Source organism: Schistocerca gregaria, chromosome 2 (assembly GCF_023897955.1).
Source record: "Schistocerca gregaria isolate iqSchGreg1 chromosome 2, iqSchGreg1.2, whole genome shotgun sequence".
Taxonomy (NCBI): Eukaryota; Metazoa; Arthropoda; class Insecta; order Orthoptera; family Acrididae; genus Schistocerca; species Schistocerca gregaria.
The window spans coordinates 481,072,255-481,091,667 of NC_064921.1; the positions used below are offsets into that span (position 1 = coordinate 481,072,255).

The 19,413-nt window shown below is 44.0% G+C and overlaps 1 protein-coding gene across 1 annotated transcript in view; it reads right to left on the bottom strand.

Annotated features, from left to right (window-relative positions):
- Nucleotides 1-332: 332 nt before the first annotated feature.
- Nucleotides 333-19,413, bottom strand: part of LOC126335848 (odorant receptor Or2-like) — a 37,035-nt gene continuing 17,954 nt past the window's right edge. The window contains exons 4-5 of the mRNA XM_049999318.1: nt 11,889-12,044; nt 333-404 (exon numbers count right to left, since the gene is read on the bottom strand). Coding sequence (XP_049855275.1) covers nt 333-404; nt 11,889-12,044 — 228 coding nt within the window. The remainder of the gene's footprint in view (nt 405-11,888; nt 12,045-19,413) is intronic.

Here is a 19,413-nt window from a genome sequence, read left to right on the forward strand (position 1 = left end):
TGCTATTTTTCCAAACAACTGACCATGAGAGAAAAAAAACAGGCAGACTTTTAGTATCGATAAATTGCAAAAGTGATGAAATATATTGACATTTTCTTCAACGTCTGTATGGAAATTACAATATTTTAATACAGGGATTGTGAGAGTACAAAACGCAATGGAATAGGTAGTAACAACTGCTACATGCGTAGATATATCAGTTGATTAAAATTTTTATGAACTGTGGTCATATACAGCTACCGCTGGTACTCGACGTGGTGAGCGGTGTGCGAGTGTCGGTGTGCGACAGGCTGGAGGAGTGCACGTCGGCAGCAAGAGGAAACGTCGGCTGTCTAGCTCCTCTGGCTGTCCCGGCTGTGGAGCTGCCGCAGCAGCGCGTAGTACTTGTACGAGGCGTTCACCAGCTGCAACAGGCGGCACAAACTGCTCTACAACAATGGATGTGTACCCTTCTACTCTCTATACACTCTACAAGAGCTGCTGCAACTTAATTTTACTGTCCTAGGGTGGAGTACTCGATAGCGCACATTAGACATTAAGTTCTAAGCTGACTTGTGGCGTCCATACATTACATTTATTGTTTATACAAAGGAAACCAGATTTTAGAAATGTTTCAGAGTTACTACTCTCTACATTTTTAATATAAAGCACGGTTTATATACACTAAGTTTCGAAGTCCTTTCATCAAACGTCTAAGGCTGTTAGACCACGTCACAGGAAATAACTTTTGCTAGAGAGAAAATGTTCGTTGACGCTTCCTGGCGACACTGGCTGTCCTTTAGTATATGTTACACCCCTGGGAGGCGACTGGGCGTAAGAACGCTTCTGCGAGCATATGAAATTCGTCTTGGCTATAATCCAAATACCTGCTTCGTGTGAAAGGGGTTGCGCCGAGCAAAATTAAAGTTTCTAATTCGCTTCTAAAATATCTTTCTCTGCTTAGAGACACTCATTCTCGAAGTTTTCGTGTTGATAATCGTCTGCCAGTTTTCTGGATTAGGTAATATGCAACACATCTAGTTAGTAGACCCAGCCAGTTCGGTGAAATATCATCCCACAGCGGCGAATACTAAAGGTCGCCTACCGTCGACGGGAAGTATCAGTGAACGTTTTACCTGTAACAAAAGTTTTTCCCTATGACCTACCAGTCTCAGACGTTAGATGCAAAGAGATTGAGAAACACACATAGAGTGATTCAGGAGCAAGGTCACATAATTTGTGAAATGATTCTACACTTAAAGATAAACCGAAAAACTATGAAATATGTCCAGTTTTCTATCGTTACACAATTGAACTGGAGCAGGTTTAGGGCTACACACGTCTGTGAACGGGCATAAAAACAGTTGTGAATATTACTAACCGAAATCCTGAGCAGAAGCTGTAGTGGATAGAATACTAGCTGGACAGATGACTAATCCATTATAGAAGAGGTGTGGGTTTCTCCAACAAATGACAGGTCTGTGACATCACACAGAGGCAACAGCTGCAAGCTTACCCAGCGTGGTTCAAATGGCTCTGAGCACTATGGGACTTAACTTCTGAGGTCATCAGTCCCCTAGAACTTAGAACTACTTAAACCTAACTAACCTAAGGACATCACACACATCCATTCCCGAAGCACGATTCGAACCTGCGACCGTAGCGGTCGCGCGGTTCCAGACATTAGCGCCTAGAACCGCTCGGACATCACGGCCGGCCTGCGTGAAATGACAGCAAAAATGTGGGATGTACGATGAAGGTATCCGTTAGGACAGCGAGGCGAAATTTTTCGTGAATGGGCTACGGCAGGAGACGATCGAAGCGAGTGTCTTCTCTAACAGCACAAAATCTCCATAGCGCCTCCCCTGGGTTCTAAAGCTTATAGGTTTGACCCTAGATGATTGGAAAGCTATGGTCTGGTTGAATGAGTCTCGATCTAATTTGGTAACTGATGATAGTAAGATTCGGGTGTACTTCCACACACTAAGTGACTACCAAACTGCACTGGATTCAAGGAACACACACACAAGGAACACTATAATCTAACATACCTCGCAAATGCGCTGGCTTAATGGCAGAAAGAAGTGTAGATACAGAAACTTTTCAAAATACGATATCTCGTAAGCCACTCGCACTAGACTCCTGCTACAAACACCACTCACATTCTGCTTTAGCATACTTTTAGTTTTTTAATGTCAATAGGCATTCTTCCATTTAATACATGTGTTTTTGCACAAGAAATACGCTGCATAAGTATTAATACAATCTGTTGATCTGCTAACAAGACAAGCCCATAACCACCGATCCATTATGTGAAAATCGAACATCAATAGTACTTTCGATTTCCACAATATTTGCGATGCAAGTTTTAGGTAATTCACTCTGTATATATGAGGGGCAGTCAAATAAAAACAGAACACTCAGCAGAACGGGACCATGAAATGGTTCCATTGAAATGAAACCACCACACGCATTAAGACATTTATCCCACAGGGAGACGAGACGGTCAACTCCCGTTTCGTAGAACGCTGATCAACAACCACATCCACTCTTACACTTTCTCGTCCAACGGAAGTAGACATCACCGTGTGTCTTTCTTCAGGCTGCCAAAGATGTTAAAATTCCACGGTGAAAGATCCGCGCTGTACTGAGGTTATTACAGGGTTTTCCACCCATATCGCTGAAGCGTAACCTTAATCGTATTTGTAGTGTGGGGGCGGGTTTGACTGACTAAATTCTATGCTAATTAACTCGAAAACGGCACAATGTATAGGTGTTTAGGTGGTGTCAGCCCAAACAAATCCTGCTCATGACGTCTTCGATACGACGCCCAGCGGCGACAGAATGCTCCGACTTGTTTCCCATTTCAAACAAAGAGATTTTTAAATCAGAGTTTCACGTGCACATTCGATATAGGGGTGCCATATTACTCTAGTGCTGTACTCTTTTTATAGATGTATTAATAGGAACAGTACTCCAATAGAAACCGAGCAGCGCGCTTCTGCATGGGTATAGCTGTCAGGGAAATGATGTCGCAACTAAGTTACTGGCTATTTCTCGTGATTTAATATTCTTGTTAATACATATCGATATAACAAATATCGTACTACACTAATTTGGGGTCCTCTCTGTGTAAAACTCCACTTCAAAAATCATATTCTCTGTAACTGGAAACAAACTAACGCATTTAATCGTCGTCGGGCGTCGCGTGAAAGACGTGATGAGCAGCATTTGTTTAGAGTATTTGCACTGACTCCAGCTACACGATGCAAAAAAAGAAATTACATGTAACTGCCAAAACACCAGAGGAAGTACGCCTGACAACTCTTACATATATAAAGTGGACATCAGAAATAAATTGCATATGTAGTCCCACTCATCGGCAACGAGAGTGACACACTGTCCGATTGTCAGAGAAGAACACATGTTGTAGATTTCCTGTAGACACATTTCCGCTGCGTTAATGATAACATGTGTATCAGAGTGAAATGCGGCGACAACTGGAAACGTACTTCATAGATGAAGTGCGGGGAAGACTAAAATTCTTTTGGGCCAGAGGCCTAAATGGCAAGCAGATTCACCATGAAATTCTGCTGGTACATGGACCAAATGCTATGTGACGTCAAGCAGAAGTGAAACCGTGCCAACAATGGGAACAAGCCATGCAGTCGTGGGCGGCTCTGATAGTGAAGAAAGGCCACCGATGTAGACTACAGACAACAATATCAAGGCAGTCAAGGAGCTGATTCTGAGTAATCGCAAAATTTCCAACAGTGAGTACGTCAAAACTGCGGTTCTCTAATGGCACCGTGACCAAAGAGCGGATTTCTATTGCCAAGGAATTGAATGACTGGTAGAATGTTCCGACTGTTGTTTACATAGACTTGTTGACTATGTTAAGAAATAGTATGATGCATTCGTGTTAATTTGAAGTGTAGTACAGCATTCATGACAATGTGTAAGATACTTTTTAAAGTCGTACTTATATATTCATCTAATGTAGAATAGGCGGATCACGGACTTTATTGCTCGAATACGAAACAAACACTCAGGCTACGTTAGCAATGATTAGTCAGGAAGGACATGTGATACAAGAAACTGATGACGCAGCGCGACACTCATGAGGTTCCAAAATGCTCACAATTTAGAATGTGTTCAGGAAACAGTACGTACTCCATTTGACACCACTGACGGGTCGAAACCATGAACTAAGCCAATAGTGAGCCTTTCTTTAAAATCCCTAGGAACTGGTAGTCGTTTCACTGTTATAGTACACCGTCGTGACAAAAGTCATGGGACGGCAACATGCACATATCCAGGTGGTTGTAGTATCACCTAGACAACGTATAAAATGGGAATGCAATGGCGGAGCTGATACTTGTAACCAACTGATTCGTGGGAGAAGGGTTTCAAAATGATTATGGCCGCTCGACGGGCCTTAACAGACTCTGAACGCAGAATAGCAGTTGCAGCTAGACGAATGAAGAACTGCATTTCGGAAATCGTTAGGGGATTCAATATTCAGAGATCCACAGTGTCAACAGCGGGCCGAATGTACTTAATTTCAAGTATTACCACCCATAAAGGACTGCTCATAACCACCAAGGGCAGCAGCGTTTCCGTAGAGTTGTCATTGCTAACAGACAAGTAACACTGCGTGAAATAATCGCAGAAATCAACTTGGGACGTGCGACGAACGTATCCGTTAGCAGGTTGCGACCAAATCTGGCTTTAATGGGGTGGTGCAGGTGACAAGTGTGATGCAGGCCCAACGGGCCAATGGACCCACGTTGTCAACAAGGCACTGTGTTAGCTGATGGTGGCTGCATAATGCTGTCGGCTCTATTTACTTGGAATGGACTGGATCCTCAGGTCCATCTGAATCGATCTTTGACTGTTAATGGTTATTTCGGCTACCTCGTGACCATTTGCAGTCTTTCATGAACTTCATGTTCCAAAACACATTGGAAGTTTTACGGGTGCAATGCACCATGACACCGGGCTCCAATTATTTGCAGTTGGTTTGAAGAACATTTAGACAGCTCGAGAGAATTGTTTAGTCACCCACATCGCCCCACATTAGCCTCATCTAACATTTATGGGACGCAACTGAGAGGTCAGTTCGTACACAAAATACTGCACCGGCAACACTTTTGCAAGTATTTTCTGCTATAGAGGCAGCATGACTCAGTGTTTCTTCAGGGGACTTTCAATGTCTTCTTGAGTCTGTGTCAAATGGAGCCATATTTCCGGGTAGCCATTCTGCCGACGGCTCCTGGGTGATGCTCCGACGCCGCAGGGATTCCCTGTTGGGTGTCCTCTGGTGCAAACCCAACGAACGTCGGCGTAAATCCCCGTGTATAACACGCAGCTAAATCCTATGACTTTTGTGACCTCAGTTTATTGTACACTACCGGTTGCCAGTCTTAACATGGACGCCTAATAATTATTAATTATGATAATCTTTTCTATTCTTGTTAAGACTTGATTTTCCATACGCAATTTTTTTAGCCAACTATGCGTGCCAAGTGCTGATTTGACGGGCCAAAGAGTAAGAAGTCAACATACTTTCGATAACAAAGGGAGACACTTGTTGTTTCGCTCTCTTGTAATGTGACTTTTTCTACGTACTTAGGCTTCTCTTGTGTTTTAGCTTTGCTATAAACCAGATGGCTTAGATCACTTACCTCTGCCTTTCTCGTATTTGATTTCTGCTATAGCCGTCTGACTCTTCCTGTCGGTTCTGTGAAAATATCAGTGGTCCTTCAAATATATTGAAATGTTGGAAACCAGGCTCATCACCAGTACGAGTTTCACTCAGTGTAGTTCTGTCTTTCCTGGAGCGTCCAAATGTACACTGTATCACTCCAATAAAATCAGAGCTCGTTCCATTGTATCTGTGACCATAAATCGGACCCGACATATCTACCGACTACATCCTGCCCAAATCACTCTGCGTCCTCCACGATATGAACATATATTTTTACTTACGTCTTGGTCATATTTAAAGAATGCAGCCATGTTCGGTTAACACTTGTAGTACTAAAGCAAGGCATCAGCATGCTGAGTCACGAAACCGTAGAGTGGCCTCCTTCAAAGGCGTGGTAATGACAGCATTGTGACTGTGAAGAGGGAGTGAGAGAAATCTCTCAGGCAGCCGCAGATCTGAGAGAGCGATTGATAATAAACACCCGGTATTGTGCTTGTGACTTCGAATGCAGAGAACGCAGGAGAGTCTTGTAATCTTCAGTTGAAAGAGTAATTAGAGACGGAGTTAGAGACGCAGCAAATCCCAGATTGGACAAGGAGTGTGCAAAGATTCAGCGTGACCTTGTTTAAGAAAATATCTTAGCAACCACCTAAAGCGTATCAGGGAATACATGTCCGACGGATCGTAACTCCACTAGTAGTCACACAAATGTGATTCCTTCCTCGATGAGTCCCACCATGTGGTATGATTTAGCAATCTTTTCTACATTCCGCTCCTAACTGAAGCTTAGTACTGCAATCCACTGCAGACACTGTTTACCATCGACATCCTGTGTAACCCGCAGCAAGTTTTTGCCTATTTATCTGCTTAGGCACGGGAAATAAAGTATGTATAACACTGTAATAAAATTGTAGCTATCACTTAGGATAAACATTATGTATGAATGTAAATTAAAGTCACTATTAAAGGTAATTGTACTATCAACTGTACTTATTACATTTCTTATTTGAGGTTCACCATTAATTTATCCAGCATCAGACTGAGAAAGGGAACGCTAAGATACAACGTCCCATTGGCAGTGAGAAGATTAGCGATGAACACTAATTCGTATTGGGAAGGACAGGGAAAGGAGTCCTAGAATTTATCATAAGCCAGTTTGGGTAATCTCAGAAAACGTAAATTTCGGTGCCAGGATACAGTAGATTTTAGCTGCCGTCGTTTTGTGTTAACCGAAGCACCACCCTACGCACTTTGTCTGTGCTGTTTCCAGTGCAGTCACGATGAAACAGTTTTTAAGTCGTAGTCGTCGCTCAGACTTGCGCTGTAATTGTTTCGTAACCCTTCTAGGCTAACGCTGACCAGTAGGTCTTTAGCTTTGGTTCTTCGCACCGTATCACTTCAACTCAATGTAGTGTATGAATGTAATAACCAATACAGACGAAACATTCGTCTTGAGAGATTCAGCAACCGTGTTAGTATTTAAGATAATTCTCATTTATTGTTCCGGCTCAGTTAGACATTTTTCAAATCATTTTAGGTCTTTAGGTCACTCGATCATTTTCAGATCCAAGCACTTCCTTCAACGACCCGTCTTGTCTACTCAGAACTACATATCACAGTAGTTTGGTATGTGGTTCCAAACAGAAATGACGCAATTACTTAGGTCTGAAGATGATTCTAAGTGACCGAAAAATGTAATCTAATTTTAAAAATGTCCAACTGAAACGGAACAGTTCTCGTAAATCATAAGGGATGGAGTTCTGAGAGACAGATTGAACGGTACAAGTAACAAAATAAAAGTTACTACGCTACTCAGTAGGTGTAACAAACGATCTACAGTTGCATGCAGGGGGCATAATACGCCACAGTTAACAGTGTTATACCACGAATAGGACAGGTTAATCAGCTTAGTAGAAGAAACACGCGTTAACCTACAAATGAAATATTTATTTATTTGTCCTAGTCCACATTTCTGATAAAAGCTGACCGTTTCTGAAAAGCTTACGTCAATGTGAATTATTATATCTATCATTTTAGAACGTTTCTCTATACTGAATAGTGAACTAAGTGTGCAGTATCTATTATTTTATCTTTTTCCAACTTCTGCTTGTGTTACTCTAATACTTCCATACATTCAGATTTTCCTATCAGACAAAGATCCGTAGGTATCCTATACTAGAATCTCTTTTAAATAATTTTATTACTATTTCTCCCCTTGCTGCTATTAGTGCTGTTACAAGTATGAAAACAACTCATACTTTTGAAGCTTCCTGGCAGATTAAAACTGTGTGCCGGACCAAGACTCGAACTTGGGACTTTTGCCTTTCGCGGGCAAGTGCTGTACCAACTGAGCTATCCAAGCACGAGTCAGGACTACTCTGAACAGCCTATTTCCGCCAGTACCTCGTCTCCTACATTCCATCCCGAGTTCGAGTATCCGTCCGACACACAGTTTTAATCTGCCAGAAAGTTTCATATCAGCGCACACTCCGCCTGAGAGTGAAAATTTCACTCTGGAAATGCATGCACTACTACTACTACTACTACTACTGACACAAATATTAGTAGGATTTATTGAATTTGCTTCTTCAACTAGTACTGAAACGTATGTTATAAATATAAATACTAGCTATTATACTGAACGTCTGCTACGATTATAGGTGAACTGCTACGCCGGACACAGTGTCTCAGATAGACGATTGCAAGTGTTGCAAGCACTTTTGCTTTTCTGACTTCCTCGATTACTTCGCTTCTCATAAGAAAAAGAGTGAGTACAGTTTTTATATACAACCGCAGGCTATCACTGGATTTTGTTTGTTATTTCACCGTGACTAATGTAAAGCAGTACCGTTTCAGCCTCAGGTATCAACAGAACTACTCCCTATCGGCAATCCATCGGTAGGTAACCAACATTAGAGAACGAGGCGGTTGAGTGGTACAGACTCTTAGACTCACATGCCGCAAGAGAGAATTTAAAAGCTACATATGACCATCAACAATTAGGTTTTCCGTGGGTTTCCAACATTAATAGTTTCCTGAAATAGTAACTTTAAAATGTCATGGGCTAATTCGAGCTTGTGCTAACATCAAACGTTGCCAGTTTTACACCCTCTTTTGGCAACCAGTGGTGCTAGGTCCTGTGACGCAGGATTTTCTTCCCTCTGTTACCCATGCGCAGCTCTCTCCGTCCCTCTCTCTCTCACACTCCTTCTCTCACTCTCTCTCTCTCTCTCTCTCTCTCTCTCTCTCCCATTTTTGTAAATTTTCGATTGCTCGGTGTATGTTGAAAGAGAAGTTACTCTTGGTCCATTTCAAACAGCTGCACCGGCGGTGTTCATTAGCGAACTAATTAACGTACGCCATATTCCCTGCCAGCCATTCTGCCGACGGCTGCTGGCGATTCTCCGAGGCCGCAGTGGATCGCTCTTGGGTGTCCTCTGGAGCAGAACTAACGACCGTGGGCGCCCATCCTCGTGTACAACGCGCTGCTGATCGTGAACACCACTCACCTGTTTGGATCCATATTTGTACTTCTCATTGCGATTGTCTGCAGCCGTACATGTACTTGTATTACACAATACTGACTTCCTCCATCTATTTCTCCCACCGAATTAGCTTTGTCGATCCACTCACAAAGAGAAAGTACGCTTCCAATTTAGTGACAGTCGTCATTGGCCTTGCCTGAGTTGTACGTCTCTCATAACGTTATAAGTAAGCTTTTACGTTATCAGTGACGTTTGTTTGTCTTTCGTAAACACGTTATTATTCGCAGCTCTCACACGTGTAGCTCTCAAGTTTTTTTGGGTCAGGAACGCCGCGAATATACGAGGAAAGCTAAAAATCGTTGGAAAACAGTGTTAAATTAAGTATTCCTTTTATCTAATGAAAATGTCACCTACTGGTGAAACGAGGCAAAAACTTTCTTTTACACACAATATTCACCGTTTTACATTACAACTGCTAAAGGAATGAGGACAGAAACTTGGGATGCATTTTAATTTACCCATAAAACTGTAGAGATCATAGAAAAGTTTACCCTGATGCGAGATTTAAGATGCTATTCCATTTAGTTGTCGGTAAGGATCTCGCTGTTGAGGTTGACACGCTCCCTCAGTTACAGGAGTAACGAATCTTGGTGTGTTGTAAAATGCCTTTTTTCCAAAATTGAGAGAACATACCGAAAAGTTCTTATTTCAACGGGATGGAGAACCACCGCACAGGTACAGGCATATAATTGCATTTCTTAACTATCAGCTGCTTCAACGTCGGATCAACCACAAGAGGCTTACAGATCTCGTACTGCAATATGGGCCTCCAGTGTTTCCTTTATCTCGAAGTATGCGGTGTCTTTTTTATTGTGTATGAATGAATTAGTCTATATGCCTCTAATTCCAAAAACTTTGGGTGTGTTGCAGCTCTTCGTAGCAATACATGTGAACGCAATAACGCCAGACGTGCAAAATTACAGGACTTTACTGACTACCGCCTATGGACGTTTGTCGCTCATCGGGTGAGAGGCACGTTCAGTTCTTGTGAACATTGAATGAAACCTTTTATCCTACTTTTACTTCTGAAAAGTACCGCCGGTTTGTACAGGGGATGGACAAAAATACAGAAACACCAAGAACAGCAGATTACCATGTGTGATACGATGTCGGAAAATATTTGGCCATTTAAAACGTTTTCAAGTCGTCTCGAAATGAATAAATGCACGTCCTATATGCTTTTCAAGGGAAGCTTACCCATTGTTCCTGCAAAATAGTGGCACGTTCAGGTAAGGATGATGGAGGTGGGTAGTGACCACGGACCTTTCTCTCCAAAATAGACCGCAAAGGTTCAGTAATATGCGATTAAGTGACTGCATTGGCCAGCGGAATCGCGGCAATTCCTCCTCGTACCGACAAAACTAGTCCTAGGTGATGGGAGCGGATTAGGCAGGGTCTCCGCCGTCTTCGAACACAACGTCACCAATTGCGAACATCGTATCATGGGATGGAGCTGATCAGCCGAAATGGTCACATAATGCTTGTATAGACCCATGAAACACCACGATTTGGCTGTGCAAATCATCACCGAAACGCCATGATGTTTCACTCTTGTGATATAAACTCGACCAAAAGTTGCAACTAGTGAGAAGCAAGACTCATCAGATCAAATGACATTGCTCCGTTGCTCTCTAGTTCAGGTTTCATGATTTCGGCTCATCATTTTCCTGTTACAAGCATTTGCATCACCGGTTTTGGAGTTTCACCTCGCCTCTAATTTCTTGCTTATGGTGCTCGCTTTATGCTGTCTTGGTGCTGAGTGTGTTAGCGAGTGCGATAGACAGTTCTACAGTAAGTTTCGCAGCTGTCGTCGTTTTATTTGTCGTCACAGTCCTCTTCAATCACCGCCTGTCACGATCAATCAACACACACATTCGTCGGCGTTGAGACTTGCTGGATGATGTTTTTCCCCTTTCCGTGTATCCGGTAGGAATCTTCGATACGGTGACTCTCAAAGCACCGAACACAGGCAACCTTGGCTAGGAAAGCATTCACCATACTAACGTGAACAACTGGCTAACGTTTCGAACTCGCTTAATTCCGACGTAACATCCTCAAAACTATACAGAAGACTGTCCTAACCAGCACTGACACTTTCAACATACTGGGGGAATTGTACAAGTGCTTTTCGTGCTCAAATATAGCAGCACTATCTCTTTGCTTGACTATCATCTTCATTTATGCTGAACCATGCATTTCTCGTGGTAGCTACATATTTTTGACCAATTCTATATTTGCATTTATGTAAAACATATAACCTTGTACGATGGATGATTGTTTTTGGGGTAAATTAAAACTGTAGAACATACAGACTCGTAGATTAATTTTATTCAAACACATTGCAATTTGATAAACGTATATAAACTACCATATACGTGAGTGATGATGACAGAAATTGTCGTTAAGAGAACGAGGAGAGTTTTTGTCTTGCGAGTAATAAAAGTTAAACATGTCGTAAGCATTAATTTGCAAAAGGTTTGTGTTACAGAATGCAGTGGTCGCTGAACACCAGAGGAGTGGCAAGATCGATACTACGTGTAGATTTAGTTTCGGTCCGCTTGCTTGTGTTCATAATTTTCCGAGGGTGAGGAAGAGCTGTTGACTTTCCACGAATGACTTTGTAGTACGCGGCGGCTGGCAGCTGCGGAACTTACCCACACAAACGTAGCCCTGCTGATTGGGTACATCCGTCCCGCTGTGAGTAACAGTGGCTTCTGGGCGCGGCACATCAGGATCCTCATGCTGCGCTTGAAGCGAGCGTTTGCGTCGAACCAAGAACTGTCGTAGGCGGCTGCGGACACCTCCTCCCCCTGGCGAGAAGGCAAGGGAGGAACACAGTCAGTTGCAGATGATGCCAGCACCTAGAATTAAGTTTCTCGCGACCAAGTCGATATTTCACAGTGTTTATATTCTCTACTGCTAAATTCCCACGTTCACAGTTTTTTTTTCTCCCGGAGTTACAAGTCCACAGCTTCGTTTCATGTCTAATGTGTCATGAGATTCAAGTAAGAGAGAAGAATTTTACGAACTGTTTTTTCTGCTCTACAGCTACAGCACAAGCGAAAACATGTATCTGAACCACTGCTGCTGACACCGTCCCTCCATCAGCAGAGGCAGCTTGCTTTGTAATGCTCGGTTATTACGTCATTCGATTTGCTTCAATCAAGTTATACTGCATAGCTACAAAACATTTTTTAATTTTTTTTCCATTATTTCAAAATATACTGGAGGCCGATTATATGGAAAGTTAATTGAGTCAAAATGAACATTGTGGTTCCTCTCAGATTGCTGACTATTTGCAAGAAATCACGCTTATAGTGTTATATTTATTTAGCGAGGCTGGCATCGAAATAGGAGGGCTAAAATTATGCGGATACTAAACGCACCATAGAAATGACAAAATAAGAGTTGATGACGATGTTATTGTTACGTACTACGACATCTACATCATACTCCGAAAGCCAGCTAACCGTGTGTGGACGACTGTATTTCTATTACTACGGACTGATCCCCGCTTCGCAATTTCACTCGTAATGACGCGCGGGAAGAATGGTTGTTGGTAAGGTTCTATATTGGCTCTAATTTCTCCAATTTTGCCTTGCTAGTCATTACGTGAGAGGTGCGTAGAAGGAAGTAATATCTTGTCTGACTCTTCCTGGAAAGCGCTCACTCGAAATTTCATTAGTAAACCTCTCCGTGATACAGAACGCCTGTCTTGTAAAGTCTGCCACTACAGTTGGTTAAGTATCACTGTAACATCTAGCGCCGACTAAATACAGCCGTGACAAAACGCCCCGCTTTTTAATACATCTCCTCTGTCTCCTCTGTCAGTCCTACATAGTAAGGAGCCCAGAATGATGAACAGAACTCAAGAATCGGTCGAACTAGAAACTTGTGAGCAACTTCCTTCGTGGATGAGTTACGTTTTCTGAAGATTCTTCCTAAGTGTCACGGTCTGGCATCTGATTTTCCTACTATTACTTTCTTGCTATTTGTTTATATGGTCATTCCACTTACAGTCATTCATAGATACAAAGTGATGCGAATAGGTGTTAGACAGTTTTTGTCTACTATGGCGTAATACTTTTTTATCGTTATGCTCTTACAGGCAATCTGAAATTTGACGCAGAAGGCTTCCAAAGAAGTTTCCTTCTTCAGCAATGATTGTGTAGAGGCTTTAATTGAATTTCATGATGACTTCTCATGAACATCATTTTTGGCTGCTCAAATCTCTCTGGAAGGGTCGTGGAGTGTTTCAGGACTATCTTTCAAGACCCTGTCCTTCAGACAACCACATAAGATATCATCCGACAAATTGAGGTCGTGACTATAAGGGCACCATCCCACACCATGTCCAATGAACGCAAAGGTGCACAGGGCAACGATCCGATGACTAAATGTCGCCTGCAGAAAATGGAAGACGCCTTCAGACGGCGTGGATGTGCTCCATCCTGCATGAAGCAGTAGCTTCGGAGCATTCGGCGGCGTCGCGCAGTCGCTACGATTTCATGTTCCAGGACTCGTCTGTATTTATCCTCTCTGACAGGTTCCTCAAAAAGGTGAGACGTGGGCCCAGTAATGCATTTTGCACAGACTGCGCACCAAACAACTACTTTTTGGGGATAGAGGTGACCAGCACCTTGAACGTGTGGGTTCCCAGGAGCACTATTCCAATGGTGGTGCTTCCATTCTGAAATGTGAACTGAGGCATCAGCCAGTGAGGTATAGAATTTTCAGAGCTGTAATATAACAATATCATAAGGAGAATTATTTATGGCATACGATCAAATCACAGTAGACAAACACTTTTCAGCTCGTTATTCTGCGCCACCCTGTGTTCAGATTCTGTTCCCAATAACTTGTCATCAACAGCGTAGTTGTTAGGCCATTTTGCAAATCGATACTCTCTTCTGGCGTTGCTAGTTTCTTACAGACAACACATCATCTGCGTAGTGTCTCAAAGAGCTTCGGACGCTTTCTACTAAACATTTATACAGGGTGTTTCAAAAATGACCGGTATATTTGAAACAGCAATACAAACTAAACGAGCAGCGATAGAAATACACCGTTTGTTGCAATATGCTTGGGACAACAGTACATTTTCAGGCAGACAAACTTTCGAAATTACAGTAGTTACAATTGTCAACAACAGATGGCGCTGCGGTCTGGGAAACTCTGTAGTACGATATTTTCCACATATCCACCATGCGTAGCAATAATATGGCGTAGTCTCTGAATGAAATTACCCGAAACCTTTGACAACGTGTCTGGCGGAATGGCTTCACATGCAGATGAGATGTACTGCTTCAGCTGTTCAATTGTTTCTGGATTCTGGCGGTACACCTGGTCTTTCAAGTGTCCCCACAGAAAGAAGTCACAGGGGTTCATGTCTGGCGAATAGGGAGGCCACTCCACGCCGCCTCCTGTATGTTTCGGATAGCCCAAAGCAATCACACGATCATCGAAATATTCATTCAGGAAATTAAAGACGTTGGCCGTGCGATGTGGCCGGGCACCATCTGGCATAAACCACGAGGTGTTCGCAGTGTCGTCTAAGGCAGTTTGTACCGCCACAAATTCACGAAGAATGTCCAGATAGCGTGATGCACTGATCGTTTCGGATCTGAAAAATGGGCCAATGATTCCTTTGGAAGAAATGGCGGCCCAGACCAGTACTTTTTGAGGATGCAGGGACGATGGGACTGCAACATGGGGCTTTTCGGTTCCCCATATGCGCCAGTTCTGTTTATTGACGAAGCCGTCCAGGTAAAAATAAGCTTCGTCAGTAAACCAAATGCTGCCCACATGCATATCGCCGTCATCAATCCTGTGCAGTATATCGTTAGCGAATGTCTCTCGTGCAGCGGCGCTGAGGGGTTGCCGCATTTGAATTTTGTATGGATAGAGGTGTAAACTCTGGCGCATGAGACGATACGTGGACGTTGGCGTCATTTGGACCGCAGCTGCAACACGGCGAACGAAAACCCGAGACCTCTGTTGGATCACCTGCTGCACTAGCTGCGCGTTGCCCTCTGTGGTTGCCGTACGCGGTCACCCTACCTTCCCAGCACGTTCATCCGTCACGTTCCCAGCCCGTTGAAATTTTTCAAACAGATCCTTTATTGTATCGCTTTTCGGTGCTTTGGTTACATTAAACCTCCGTTGAAAACTTCGTCTTGCTGCAACAACACTGTGTTCTAGGCGGTGGAATTCCAACACCAGAAAAATCCTCTGTTCTAAGGAATTAACCATGTTGTCCACAGCACACTTGAACGTTGTGAATAGCACACGCTTACAGCAGAAAGACGACGTACAGAATGGCGCACCCACAGACTGCTTTGTCTTCTACACTCCTGGAAATTGAAATAAGAGCACCGTGAATTCATTGTCCCAGGAAGGGGAAACTTTATTGACACATTCCTGGGGTCAGATCCATCACATGATCACACTGACAGAACCACAGGCACATAGACACAGGCATCAGAGCATGCACAATGTCGGCACTAGTACAGTGTATATCCACCTTTCGCAGCAATGCAGGCTGCTATTCTCCCATGGAGACGATCGTATAGATGCTGGATGTAGTCCTGTGGAACGGCTTGCCATGCCATTTCCACCTGGCGCCTCAATTGGACCATCGTTCGTGCAGCACGTGCAGACCGCGTGAGACGACGCTTCATCCAGTCCCAAACATGCTCAATGGGGGACAGATCCGGAGATCTTGCTGGCCAGGGTAGTTGATTTACACCTTCTAGAGCAAGTTGGGTGGCACGGGATACATGCGGACGTGCATTGTCCTGTTGGAACAAGTTCCCTTGCCGGTCTAGGAATGGTAGAACGATGGGTTCGATGACGGTTTGGATGTACCGTGCACTATTCAGTGTACCCTCGACGATCACCAGAGGTGTACGGCCAGTGTAGGAGATCGCTCCCCAAATCATGATGCCGGGTGTTGGCCCTGTGTGCCTCGGTCGTATGCAGTCCTGATTGTGGCGCTCACCTGCACGGCGCCAAACACGCATACGACCATCATTGGCACCAAGGCAGAAGCGATTCTCATCGCTGAAGACGACACGTCTCCATTCGTCCCTCCATTCACGCCTGTCACGACACCACTGGAGGCGGGCTGCACGATGTTGGGGCGTGAGCGGAAGACGGCCTAACGGTGTGCGGGACCGTAGCCCAGCTTCATGGAGACGGTTGCGAATGGTCCTCGCCGATACCCCAGGAGCAACAGTGTCCCTAATTTGCTGGGAAGTGGCGGTGCGGTCCCCTACGGCACTGCGTAGGATCCTACGGTCTTGGCGTGCATCCGTGCGTCGCTGCGGTCCTGTCCCAGGTCGACGGGCACGTGCACCTTCCGCCGACCACTGGCGACAACATCGATGTACTGTGGAGACCTCACGTCCCACGTGTTGAGCAATTCGGCGGTACGTCCACCCGGCCTCCCGCATGGCCACTATACGCCCTCGCTCAAAGTCCGTCAACTGCACATACGGTTCACGTCCACGCTGTCGCGGCATGCTACCAGTGTTAAAGACTGCGATGGAGCTCCGTATGCCACGGCAAACTGGCTGACAGTGACGGCGGCGGTGCACAAATGCTGCGCAGCTAGCGCCATTCGACGGCCAACACCGCGGTTCCTGGTGTGTCCGCTGTGCCGTGCGTGTGATCATCGCTTGTACAGGCCTCTCGCAGTGTCCGGAGCAAGTATGGTGGGTCTGACATACCGGTGTCAATGTGTTCTTTTTTCCATTTCCAGGAGTGTATATCTTTCACATCACTTTCAGCGCCATCTGTTGTTGAAAATTGTAACTACTGTAATTTCGAAAGTTAGTCCACCTGAAAATGTACTGTTGTCCCAAGCATATTGCAACAAACGGCGTATTTCTATTGCTGCTCGTTTAGTTTTTATTGTCGTTTCAAACACCCTGTATGCACCGTAAACAATAATGATCACACTCGCCTGCCGCGGTGGTCTCGCGGTTCTAGGGGCTCAGTCCGGAACCGCGCGACTGCTACGGTCGCAGGTTCGAATCATGCCTCGGGCATGGATGGGTGTGTTGCCCTTATGTTAGTTACGTTTAATTAGTTCTAAGTTCTAGGGGACTGATGACCACAGATGTTAAGTCCCATAGTGCTCAGAGCCATTTGAACCATTTTGATCACACTTTCTTGGGATACTCGGGAAATTACCTATACATCTGTAGATTTTGATCCGTTAAGAGCAACAAGTTGAGTTCTCTGTGCAAGGAGGTCTTGAATCTAGTGGCAGATCTATCCTTATCCGCAGTAAGCTCATATTTTTTCAGTAAGCGGCAGTGCGGTACGGCGTGAAATGCCTTCCTGAAGTCAAGGAAGACGGCATCAGCCAGACCGCTGTTGTCTACAGCGTTATGAATCTCATGTAGGAACGGATGTAGCTAATTTTCGCAAGACCTCTGTTTCTGGAATCCATGTTGATTTTTGTAGAGGAAATTTTCGTTCTCCAAAACGTCATAACTCTTGAGTGTATAACATGTTCCATAATTCTACCTCAAACATATAGGCCTATAATTATGTACATTTGTCCTACGATGGGACTGACCTGCGCTTTCTTTCAGTCGCGAGGTACCCTTCGTTGCTCCAGTGACCTGCAATAACCTGCTGCTAGAAAATGAGCTAATTCTTTGGCATAATCTTTGTAGAATCCGATGCGGATGCCTTTCCACCATTAAGTGATTACAGTTGCTTTCCTAGTCCACGATTGACTATCGCAATTTCTGCCATTTCAACATTCGTACGATGATTAAGGTAAGGGTGAAACAATTTCTGATGGCCGATATGCAATACCGAGTTCAGTAGTTCGGCCTCCTCTCCGACATTCCGTTACAGTGTCAGTATCGTCATTGGTGGTTGGCTCATTGCTTGTAAATTTTGAGGAAATACTGTCTGAATAAATGTATTAACGTTTAATGGGAGTCCATCACTCCTTCTTTGTGGGTTTAACATAATCCCAGTGGCTACACGGTGTACTCTCATAACGTGTTTGGTTTTTTGGACTGACCACTTACACTCAGCTGGCGGCGACGCGGGTAGCGGGGGCTGTGTGGAAAGTACGGCCTTGGGTAAGTACGGGGTGGGTTGCAATCTCAAAGGGTGCATGGCAAATACAGGACGTGCTTGGATCAAGGAACAGTCGGAATTGTAGTTGTAAATTGTTGTGCTGGGAAAGTCCCTGAGCTTCAAGCGCTAATAGAAAGCACAGAAGCTGATATCGTTATAGGTACAGAAAGCTGGCTAAAGTCTGAAATAAGATCTGCAGAAATTCTTACGAAGTATCTGAGGGTGTTAAGGAAAGATAGATTAGGCAGAATTGGTGGTGGAGTGTTTGTGTCTGTCAGTAGTGGTTTATCTTGTAGTGAAGACGAAGTAGATACTCCGTGCGAATTGGTATGGGTGTAGGTTATACTTAACAGCCGAACTAAGTTAATAATTGGGCTCTGATGATATAGTTGCTGAACAGTTCAGAGAAAATTTGAGTCTCGTAACAAATAAATACCCCACTCATACGGTTATAGTTGGTGGGGACTTCAACCTTCCCTCGATATGTTGGCAAAAATACTTGTTCAAAACCGGTGGTAGGCAGAAAACATCTTCCGAGATTGTCCTAAACGCTTTCTAATAAAAAATTTCGAGCAGTTAGTCCACGAACCCACGCGAATTGTAAATGGTTGCGAAAACACACTTGACCTCTTAGCCACAAACAATCCAGAGCTAATAGAGAGCATCATGACTGATATAGGGGTTAGTGATCATAAGGTCGTTGTAGCTAGGCTCAATACCGTTGCTTCCAAATCCACCAGAAACAAACGTAAAATAATTTTATCTAAAAAGTGGATAAAGTGTCACTTGGAGCCTCCCTAAAAGACAATCTCCATTCCTTCCGAACTGATTATGCAAATGTAGACGGGATGTGGTTCAAATTCAAAGATATAGTAGCAACAGCAACTGAGAGATTCATACCTCATAAATTGGTGAGAGATGGAACTGATCCCCCATGGTAAACAAAACAGGTCCGAACGCTGTTGTGGAGGCAACGGTAAAAGCATGCGAAGTTCAAAAGGACACGAAATCTCGAAGATTGGCTTAATTTTACACACGCGCGAAATTTGGCACCGACTTCAATGCGAGATGCCT